Consider the following 12286-nt stretch of genomic DNA (forward strand, 5'->3'; position numbering starts at 1 on the left):
TTATATGTCTTTAGGCAGATTTATAATAAAAAACACAATATGTTGGCTACAGAAAAAGAATAATTAACATGCCTAACAATGTTATATATATATATATTTAAAAAATCTGATGGCTTCATTTTTAAAAATAGGATTGTCATGCTTTTATTTCTTTAATTACAGCAATGTGTGAAATATTGTCTTCCTCAAGCATTGCAATTAAATGTAAAGTAAACTGTGGGCATATTATAGCTAATAATATAAAACAGCACTGAAGTTCAATTTCACTTATTTACAGATGTTAGGGTGTAAATGCCACCCAAACACAATCTCTATATAGCTAGTAGTAGTCACATTCAGATTGACTTGTTCTGTAATGTTAAAGATGTTTCATAGTTTATCCAAGCCACTTCTCGAGTTCCAATGAATGTCAGGAAGATAAGTTTTATATCTATAAATATACTGTAGTTCTATAAATATATATATGTTATATTTATAAGTGTTAGTTCCTTGATTGACATGGCTACAGATACGAATTGTCAAATTACCAGTGTAGAAATGTTAAAATAGAATTATATGTGGAAAAGAGATGGTGTTTGAGGCCCTCACCCCTATTTAGGGATGGTTGTTGCATTTCGATGTAGATGGCCTCTTTCACATTTCCTATGAACCATTTGTCATCTTCGTTCCCTTCTTCAAATGCAATAAGTGTCATAAAGACATCGAGGTATCTTCACTCATTAGAACTGAAAAAGTGACTTGGATAAGCTACCAAAACACCTTCAACAATACAGAATAAGTCCAGATGAATGTGACCAACTACTACTAGATATATACCACAAACTGGATAAATGAAAATGTTCACAGATGCAATGGGGTGGATTTACTAAAGGCAAATAAACTGTTCACTTTGCAAGAGCAGCTGCACTTTGCAAAGGAATTTTCCCCAGAGCTTGGTGAATGTGGTAAAGTTTCACTGTGCAAAGAATACCCAATTACGTGCAAGGAAAATAAAAAAACAGCATTTTTGCTTGCATGTGATTGGATGAAGAAAGTCAACAGAGATTCACCTCATTCACTAAGTCGGGGGTTGGCAAGTGGTCGATCCCAACTGACCCATCGACTGCAGGGAGCACCAGGGGCAATCAGGAACACAGCCCTGCACACAGCCTATGCTCCAGCCTCCCCCACGCTCATCTTCACTGCAAAGCGGAGAGGGGAAGAGTCACAGTACTGGATAGAGGGCAGGGGCAGCAGCTGATGGAATTAACTTTCACAATAACCGACAGGTGACTGGTTCCCGGACGGTCCTAGTTACCAATCACCAGCTGGTTAATGTAAATAGTTTGCCATACTTCCTGCTCTCCGCTCTGCTATACACCAGTGTAAGGTAGGAGAGTGCTACCCACACCCTGGTGTGAAGGGAACAGAGAACACTACAGTAGGGGGAGGGGCGTGTGGGGGACAGAGGACATTGCATTGGGAGGGGGGGCAGAGGGCACTAAAGTGGGGGTAGAGAGATGTAAAGGAGACAGAGGACACTGCACTGGGGGATGGGATGTGAAGGGGACAGAGGACATACTATTTGGGGGGGGGGGGGCAGAGGACACTACAGTGGGTGGGAAGGATAAGTGTAGGGGACAGATGACATTGCATTGGGAAAGGCAGAGGACACTACAGTGGGGGATGAAGGGGACAGAGGAAACAGTTTGGGGGGGGGCACCGAGAACACTTCAGTGGAGGTGTGACGGGGACAAAGGATGTGAAGGAGAGTGGGGGACACTAGTGGGAGTGGGGGGGGGGTCACAGGACACTATGCTTTGTTTTTATTGGGCGCTTGTTTTTTTTTTTTTTAAAGGGCACCCCTTTTGATTTTCTCCATGTTTTCCAGGTAGATCTCAACCTCTGAAAGGTTGCCTACCCCTGCACTAAGCTTTGGGACAATTTCCCTTGCAAAGTGAACAGTCTATTTTCCCTATATACTATATATACAGTATATATAGGGTGATTTTGTTGATAAAATCATATTTAGATAACCCTACTAATTTAATCAAGTTCCATGAGGTTGCCCTGTCAATCTCCTCCTTAAGGTTGTTCCTGACATCAAGGCAGACAGATAGCCAAAGTCAAATTAGACAAATGCCAAATAAAGCAAATGTGAAGGCATCAAACAGGATATTGTAACAGAAAGTTCAGTGAGTTTAAAGGATAAGTTCACCTTTTGGTGCATGTTACTCCCATATTGTAACACGCTTCAGCACATGTTTTCACCCCCCCCCCCAATCCTGTGACAGCGGCTGGGAAATCCTCTCCCTGCTCCCACTGTCACATTTTAAAAACAGCGCATCTGTGAATGAGAGACCTAAAGGACCCGTCTTCCACCGTGGCAGGCGGCTTGTAGTTCTCAACTGCGAGGGCCCTGATAAATGCCCTTGCAGTATTCACAAACCTTGCAGTTTTCAAACTGACAGCCTGTACAGAGGTATGGGCTGAAAGCTGTAGGGCTTGTCTGCAGGAGCTTGATATTACACCCGCAGTCCACTGATCACGGGTGCAATGCTTTGCAGACTCCTGTGGGAAAAAATAATAAATGTATGTGAACTTAGCATTTAATATTCACATGAAAACTACAGAGTTAATGATAAGTATGCATGGCTGCAATAGTTACCTAATGTATTGCCAGACTGTAAACATAAAGATGTATCTTTTCATACTATATAACCTTCTTTACATTGCTATGCCTGTACTAGGATGATTTGGATCACCAGCACCCATAAAGCTAACATTGGAGGCAAGCATTATATTCCAGAAGAAGACAGAATTCTGGGTGGGTTTTTTGTCCGGCTGGTTGAAAAATGTCCAACCTGATAGAGACTCCATAGTTCCTCCTGTAAAGAACAATGTCTGACCATTCTGTTTTAGTGTTCGGAGTGTCGGAAAAGTGAATACAGCATTGGCTCCAAACCAGCTAGACAGTTGTAAACCAACTCTTAGTTTTTATAGAGTACTAGGGATAAGTGAAAATGAGTTTTTGCTTTGCTAAAAGTTTGACTAAAATCAGGACATTCTGGTGAAATGTCACAATTTTTATGAAATACGTTGGAGACAATAATGGTTTTAAAGGGTGCAATGTGCTTTAAATGGCTACTGAGGGTTAGGAAGGCATCTTTAATCTATCCTGGAATTTGTTCTTTTGTAAAAAACAGCCCATTGTTAGCTGGAAAATGATGACTGCTGAAAATTGTTTCTTTTTTAGGTTCACATTAAGTGCAGTGACAGCTGTAAGTGACATAGCTTTATAAACAAATCCAATTAATTGACATTAAGCCTAGGTTCACACTGCTGCGAATTCAAAATCGCGCGATTTTGCCGCGATTTGCCGCGATTTCGGCCTCAATTTAATGTCAATCGCGGCCCGAAATCGCAAAAAGTAGTACAGGAACTACTTTTTGAAATCGCAGATGCGGCGTCGCACTGATTAGGACAGTGCCATTGCCCGACAATTGCCGCCGATTTGAGATGCAATTTGACATGTCAAATCGCATCTCAAATCGTTCCAAATCGTACCCAGTGTGAACCAGGGCTAAAGATGAGTTGGGTTTGGTCCGAACTCAGTCCAAACCCAGTTCAGCAAAATCTGTAGGAAGTTGTGACATGATTGCATCCCCATTGGCCCAATTAGCTGCAGCTTGGGTATTCCCTGCCCCACAGCTGCACATAAGCAAAGGAGAGCAGATGCCCATGATATTATTGGCCTAAAATTGCAACATGGCCATATTAGGTCAAAAATATTGACCAAACCATTCCACTTATCTCTACAGAGAACATTTATGCATTAAGGCTGAACTCCAGGCATAAATAAAAGACACAAAGCAGTGCTATAATCATTAATACATCTTTCAATGTACAGTGTATGTACATTTTGCAGCCTTTTGCAGCCCATGTACAGCAAAGCTCAGAGAGGGGGCAAGAGAAGCAGCACACCAGCTTATCAGTGGTGCTTTTAGTTCACTTTCTTGCTGCAGAGTGGGGGTAGGAAAGGGAACGTAAAAGTGAAACTGCATTTCCAAATGGGGGAGGTATAAAATCTCTGGGAGGATTGTACTCTACCCCATCTTCACTGGATCTCATTTGGTATCAATAGACCTTTCGAAATCTCCAATGGAACCCACCAGGGCTGCCTTCCCTCCTATTACAGGCATACCCCACTTTTAAGTACACAATGGGGTTTATTTACTAAAGCTGGAAAGCGCAAAATCAGGCTCACTTCTGCACAGAAACCAATGAGCTTCCAGGTTTTATTGCCAGGCTTAATTGAACAAGCTGGGATTAGAAGCTCATTGGTTTCTATGCAGAAGTGGGCCGATTTTGCGCTTTACAGCTTTAGTAAATAAACCCCATTGTGTACTTAAAAGTGAGGTATGCCTGTATTTGCTATCTATTGAACTACTTGTTCCCAGAGAAGACCTTAATGCTAATAAAAATGCCATTACTGTTCAGGACTTGCAGCATTAAATTTCTCTTTTTGTGGTTGATGTTCTATTATATGTCAACACCAACCTAAATGGCCAAATTTCTTGAGATATTTATCATGTCTTATCGTACTTTATATCAACATAATTTTTCTCTTTTGTTTGCTAGATTCCGCCAGAATCTTTTAAAATGGGATTCCTATACCAAATGTTATAGGTAGGGAGAATGATCTCTTTTAAAATAATTATTTTGTTGAAATTGCTATATCATTGCTACTCTACAGCGATGTATAAGTTCATTTGGCACCATAAGAGATCTAGAATAGGTCGCAAAAACTTTCAAGCTCATGCTACCCAAGGAGGTTTCCCAGTCTCCAATTATCTTGGGTATTATTATGCAGCTTACCTTCATCAACAAATTGGTTTGCCAGAGATATCACCTTGGGCTTGTTGGACTCAAATTGAATTTGTACTTTTGTTATTTGTACTTAAGTTATTTATTGCGGTCTTCTAGGTCACCTTCTCCACTTGAACAGAACACTGTACAGTTATCACATGTATGGTCCTATGGTGTTAAGAATTGGCATTTTCAAACCACCCTTTCAGTTTGCACCCCAGTAGCAGGTGACTCAGATGTTGCAAGTACTGTAGTAAGGGTTCTACCTATTGCCTACACTGGGTATTTCATTGAGTGTATTTTATGATATTGCACTCAATCCTGTCTCTTAGGCCCCTTTCACATTGGGACGTTTTTCATGCGGTACAGCGCTAAAAATAGCGCTGCTATACCGCATGAAAAATCATGCCCTGTACTCTTCAATGTGAAAGCCCGAATGCTTTCACACTGAAGCGGCGCGCTAGCAGGAACGCTCCAAAAGTCCTGCTAGCCGCTTCTTTACCGCGGTATAGGAGCGGTGTGTTCACCGCTCCTATACCGCGGCTTCCCATTGAAATCAATGGGAAAGTGCGGTAATACCGCTGTAATACCGCCGCAACGCGGGCGGTATTAACGCTTTTTCGGCCGCTAGCGGGGGTTAAAACCTCACCGCTAGCGGCCGAATATCGCGGTAAAAACGATGGTATAGCCGCGCTACAAATAGCGCGGCTATACCGTCACCGCGGCTGACGCTTCAGTGTGAAGCCAGCCTTATTCTCTTTTTGACTATGGTTATCTTAACCACTTAACCCCCGGACCATATTGCTGGTCAAAGACCAGAGCACTTTTTGCGATTCGGCACTGCGTCGCTTTAACTGACAATTGCACGGTCGTGCGACGTGGCTCCCAAACAAAATTGGCATTTTTTTCCCCCCAGAAATAGAGCTTTCTTTTGGTGGTATTTGATCACCTCTGCGGGTTTTTAGTTTTTGCGCTATAAACAAAAATTGAGCGACAATTTTGAAAAAAAATTATATTTTTTACTTTTTGCTATAATAAATATCCCCCAAAAATATATAAAAAACATTTTTTTCCTCAGTTTAGGTCAATACATATTCTTCTACATATTTTTTGTAAAAAAAAATCGCAATAAGCGTTTATTGATTGGTTTGTGCAAAAGTTATAGCGTTTACAAAATAGGGGGTATTTTTATGGCATTTTTATTAATTTTTTTTTTTTTTACTAGTAATGGCGGCGATCAGAGATTTTTTTTCGGTACTGCGACATAATGGCGGACACTTTGGACACATTTTTGGGACCATTGGCATTTTTATAGCGATCAGTGCTATAAAAATGCATTGGATTACTATAAAAATGCCACTGGCAGTGAAGGGGTTAACACTAGGGGGCGGGGAAGGGGTTAAGTATGTTCCCTGGGTGTGTTCTAACTGTAGGGGGTTGGCCTCACTTGGGGAAATGACTGATCTTCTGTTCATACACTGTATGAACAGAAGATCAGCATTCCTCTCCCTGACAGGACCGGGAGCTGTGTGTTTACACACACAGCTCCCGGTCCCCGCTCTGTAACGAGCAATCGCGGGTGCCCGGCGGTGATCGCGCCCGCCGGGCACGCGCATGGGGGTCGGGGGTAGTGGCCTGCGCGAGAGCCGACGTTATATTACGTGGTCTCGTGCAGAGGAGCCGACCTGCCGCCGTAAAACGACGGCGGCTGGTCGGCATGTGGTTAAAATGTGCTCTGGGGAATTAATGGACCTTCCTATATCTACATTTCATTACCTACTGTCAGTCATCACAGCTTTGAAATTACCATGACCTACCTTGCAGATCTATGTTTGCTGAGTTATATACAAAAATGTTTGATTTTCAGACATATAGACATCCTTTATCATCACCTGACTCTACTACTCATTCTCTGCGTCATCTATACATGGACCTTTGAGAAAAGGAGTTCTGCTCTCACCTTTTACCAGAGGACTGGCCAGATATATGGGAAAATGCCAATTTCACTTGTACTATAGGAGAATATTTACAAAATCATGATGAAATGGTATAAAAACTGGAGAGTGCAAAATCTGCTGCAGCTTTGCATAGAAACCAATCAGTTTCCAGGTTTTATTGCCAAAAGTTGATTGAACAAGCTGAAGTTAGAAGCTGATTGGCTACCATCCACAACTGCACCAGATTCTAAGTGCACCAGTTTTAGTAAATCAAACCCATTGTGTCTATCCTAAAACATCCAAAATCAGAGACACTGTGGTCAAGATGGGTCGCTGAGCCACATCTTTTATTTTTTCCCCACAGCCCAAAATAGTGCTGCTTCTAGTAAAGGCAATGTCAGGCCTCCAGACACTTTAAGATCTGTATATTTCTGTGCTGGGTAAATCATCCTGTGGTGGTAGGTACACAAAGGCTATAAAACCTTATCCTTACTGCAGCTAGATGCAAAAACTCACATTATTAAATTATCAGTGCAGGGTATTAATGTTTGCAATAATTGTGGCATTTTAAGTAAAGATAATACAAGGCTGTCTTCCTGTCCTATAATTCCATAGAAGAAAAATGTCACTAGCCTGGGACTTCTCCAGAGCCTCTCCCATCCTCTGGAAATCCCTAACCTTCCTAACCTTCTTGTCTTAAACTGTATTGTAACTGTACTGTCTTTATTTTGTAAAGCACTGACCAAACTGTTGGTGGTATATTAATTCTGTGTAATAATAAAAATAATAATATGACAGTGGATTAACTGACCTGTGCTGATCCTTTAAGCTGAAATCGTTGTTAGAGAAACTAAATAGGTATTGAATAGCTACTTTGGTGTTCCTCTTAACTGTACACTGAAATATTTGATATATATTATATATTTGATATATATAGACCCTATGAGTAAGCCCCTGGTGAGCGGGGCAAAATGCATCAGGGTATGTGGTTTGGTGCACACATGTAGGATGAGGCCCTTCCCTATTGTTTATGCACCTGGCTAGTGGCGATCCTTTTTCATTTACTAGCCCTCTGGATTGGTATCAGGACAAGCCTGCACCCCATGCTCACAGGGATATGCTTTCTACCTCTACTTTGAGGGGCGCCAGAAGCAATATAACAGGTTGCAGTGAAATATTTTATTTGTCTGCTTACAGCAAATATAAGCAATAGGCTAAAGGAAAAGCAAGTAAAAAGCATTTGTAAGGCCTCGTACACACGGCCGAGGAACTCGACGTGCCAAACACATCGAGTTCCTCGGCCAGTTCAGCCCTGAAGCCGCCGAGGAGCTCGGCGGGACGAGAGCTCCCATAGAACAACGAGGAAATAGAGAACATGTTCTCTATTTCCTCGCCGAGCTCCTCGTCGGCTTCCTCGGCCGAAAGTGTACACACGGCCGGGTTTCTCTGCAGAATTCAGCCAGAAACTCGGTCGGAAGCTGAATTCTGCCGAGGAAACTGGTCGTGTGTACGGGGCCTCAGAGTTTGTGAGTAGCTTGTATATTTGTAATAATGTACAAGTAGATTACTTTATATGGTAGTATGTATTAAATGGTGGAAAAAATATAGCGTTGCACACATGTTGCCTTGTCACTCTCTATTCAATATAAAAAAATAAAAATGTGGTTAAGGTCTTTTTTGCTTTTTGACCAAAACAAATTGGATAATTCAGTACCAGTGAAGTGCACATACAGGTTCTATCTGTAACATAATTTCTGTGCTCGGGGTAAGATTTCAGGACCAAAAGCGGTATCCCCGAGACATTACAACGCACAGGGGCGGAGAACGGCACCAAATTCAAAAAAGTAAATAAACACATTACATACAGTATACTGTAACCTTATAGATTACAGTACTGTATGTAAAAAATACACACCCCCTTTGTCCCTAGTGGTCTGCCCAGTGCCCTACACATACTTTTGTATAATAAAAACTGTTCTTTCTGCCTGGAAACTGGAGATTGTCCATAGCAACCAAAAAGTGTCCCTTTATGTCAAAAGTGGTTTTAGAGCAGCTAGAAAACAGCGATATCAAATTATAATCACTTGTAGAATTGAGGGATAGTGATTTGTGGGGAAATTCATCATAAAAAAATAAAAGTAATGACAGCGACAATTCTGCAACTGAGCAAATTTTAGTGTTTTTGATTTGATTACATTATTGAATAATTTTTTATTATAAATATATTATTATTTGTTATTAATATTTATAGTTATTTATTATATTATAATTTATGATTTTGTTTTTCAAACTTTATCATACCCGAGATGTCTACTAGACTCTTGTTTGGACAGATTTAAGTGAGTTATTCGTAAGAATTACAGGCCTACAATGTAAAACGCCAAATTTCCTTGCAAAATAATGGTACCGCTTTCAGCGCCTAAAATTTGAAATAATCATACCGCCAGGGAGGTTAACACAGAATATATTGGCTACCAGACACCTTAATGTGTAACTAAAGACAAAAATTTGGGATTTTCTCTGGGAAATTTTGGATAGTGGAGAGGGATTAGAACATCTATTCGATTTGTATTGCTGTGTGCACGCCCATTAGGCCCCTTTCACACCGTTCAGGTCCACCTGTCAGTTTTGTCGGTGGACCTGAACGGCCGCTCCATACATCTCTATGGAGCATCGGATGTCAGCGGAGACATGTCCGCTGACATCCGACCTGATCCAATCTGCTAAAATCAGACGGATGGCGATATGTCGCCATCCGTCCATGGTGGATCAGATCGGGTGAGATCTGATGAAAACGGACATGCTGTCCGTTCTCGTCCGATCTCTCCATAGGAGACAGCGGCGCTGCACAAGCCTCTCCCCGCTCAGTGAGCAGAGAGGGACCTGTCATCCGCCGGCTCAGCGGAGAGCTGGCGGACCACTGAAAGCGGATCTGTCCCCATGTGGAAGGGGTCTTAGGGAGATTCACCCTCTCTATTTGTCCTGTTTACCATCATTATTGAAAGCAAAAGTAAAAGAAAATCAAAAATTTTGGGTTGTCCCCAAAAAAATAATAGAGGGGAGATCCTCCAATGGTGATTGCAGAGATTTCTTATCACTTCCTGTCTTGGCTATGGGACAGGAAGTAAAGAGAAATATCCCCAATGGGACACAGATGCCAAAAAATAATAATCTGACAAGGGTTATAACCCTCCCTTGCTCTATCCACTGTTATGCATAGTGCACTGACAGCAGTTCAAATCCTTAGTATATGCAGGGAGGTCTGAATAGTGATTATTTTTTATGTTGCATTAAGCTAACATAATACCAGAATGAAAGAAAAAGATAAAACATGTTAATTTATCATTTATAATTTATAAGAGGGAATCAATGTTATAACAGCTTGCATAGATTTAATATAAAATATAAATAAAATAAATGAGCTAGTCAACAACACTTTTAAATTATTTCATAGGTAGTTAATGCATTTTGCACTACTTTACTGAACAAGCTATAACTATCGTATTAGTTGGAGGATATTGATTTTTATTTTTCTCTGTTGAGTTCCCTATAGCACATAAAATATTTATGATTGTGCATTTCATATCAGATATAAGAAAAATGCAGCCTGGCAAAAAGCATCTTAAAATCTTAAAATAGTTTAAGGACTGTAGTGTTATATGAATCATACTTATTTTCCACTAGTAAGCAAGCAATCTGAGAAGCAGGAAAGTGAAAAAGGCCGTCTGGATTATAACGTGTTCTCACCTTTGCGTTCTCGATACACGGACAGATGGCCCATGCTGCGCTTGCCTGAACATCTGGATGAGGGTTTTTCAGCAGCGACCACAGCAAACGTACTCCATCTAAGCGGTCAATTACCCTGCCGCACAGTCAGGCATTGAAGAAATAAACATTAATTAGAGAAGTAGAAACATAGACACCCAACCTTAAAGAATCACGTATATGTGACTAAGAAATATTATAGAATTGGTATGTATCTGCTAATTTAATATTGAGTATTCACTCAAAATATCCAATGTTAGAAATTAATACTTGTTACATGGCAAATATGTGTAATTTAAAGTTATCTAGGCAGTAATGGTGCAGGGGCAGGGCTCTCTTATCAATATTTATAACATTTGTATTATTTATGCTTATTCGCAATACTTTGAACAGCACTATGGGATATGATGGTTCTATAAAAATCACTAACTAATATTATCTAGGTTGTAAGTTCGTATGGGCAGGGCTCTCTCTTTTGTTATCAATGTTAGTACTATTTGTGTTTTTCATGCTTATTTGTATTACATCGTACAGCACAATGGGATATGATGGTGCTATAAGAACCACTAACACCAATACTACTACTACTGTTATCAATAATACTTTTTATTATAGACTGACTAACTTTGATTGCCCACAGGGCAATACTGTATATAAATTACTTAAATGCATTACATTTTTTTTTTGTTTTTAGTAACAGAGTTTTCAGTAGCATAAATCCAAATCATTACAATTGAATTACTTATAATAGAATTTTTTTTGTTATTGATATAAAGCCATTAGCTTATCACCTCATTTGTAACACAAAAGCTTATTTAATAGGACAAAAAAGCAACATGCAATGTACAATTTACGACCATGATTTATCTATTTCTTTAAACCATTAATTTTATGCCAGTCCTCAGATACCTCCAGCTTCATTTGATCATGGTTTTAGCTTTTTCCTAAAGAGAATGTTTGGTGTATTTTTTAGATAAATATGTAAAAGAGATTAATGTAGGTATTCTTATCAATATGCGCTAATGTTGAAGTCTTTTATCTATGCATAGCCTGTAATGTAGTGCTTCATTTTACAATTTACAATTGATTGACAAATAATGCACTCCTTTTGTGGCTATCTATAACTGTTCTTCAAGTGACCTGTCACTATTCAAAATATTTTCAAGCAAACCATAGACTGTACATATTGCCCCACCTGCTGCCCAGAACTCAGCTCTGATGCTGAGCAATCTTATGCTGAAATCCAACAGTGTCAATCTCCTGGGTGCCCTACAGCTTTCACTGGTTCCTCCTTGCTGAACTTCACTGTGTCTGGCAATGGTGGCAATGGGGTGAGGTCAGAGGGTGGAACCAGTGAGAGCTGTGGGGGACCCAGGACATTGACATTGCTAGAAGTGTTGGTTTTCTAGAAGATTTCGGCAGAAGGTTTCTCAGTATTGGTAAGTTTGGTGGCTTTTTTTTTTTAAGTTATGACTTCCTTGAAAATATTTTATATATTAGTCTGATCCCTTTAAACAAGAGTGATCAGAAGTGCTATTTCCCCTAGTGGTTAATATATAACACTTAACACAATAACAAAAATAATAAAGAGCAAGTATATAAAAGTGTAAAAGTCACATGACAATTTATTTATGGTAGATGCTCCAAAAAAGCCCAAATTTCAGTTTGCTTGAACTAAACTATACTTTCCTTATCTTTTACAGGGGTTACTGGATCAGTGACTTACTAAGAAAAAT

General features: G+C 40.1%; 1 protein-coding gene across 2 annotated transcripts in view; it reads right to left on the reverse strand.

Annotated features, from left to right (window-relative positions):
* Positions 1–12286, reverse strand: part of ODAD2 (outer dynein arm docking complex subunit 2) — a 234072-nt gene that overhangs the window by 80513 nt on the left and 141273 nt on the right. For both annotated transcript variants that reach the window (XM_040352587.1, XM_040352586.1), the window contains exon 18: positions 10533–10647. In XM_040352587.1, coding sequence (XP_040208521.1) covers positions 10533–10647 — 115 coding nt within the window. The remainder of the gene's footprint in view (positions 1–10532; positions 10648–12286) is intronic.

The sequence above is a fragment of the Rana temporaria genome, chromosome 5 (assembly GCF_905171775.1).
Source record: "Rana temporaria chromosome 5, aRanTem1.1, whole genome shotgun sequence".
NCBI lineage: Eukaryota > Metazoa > Chordata > Amphibia > Anura > Ranidae > Rana > Rana temporaria.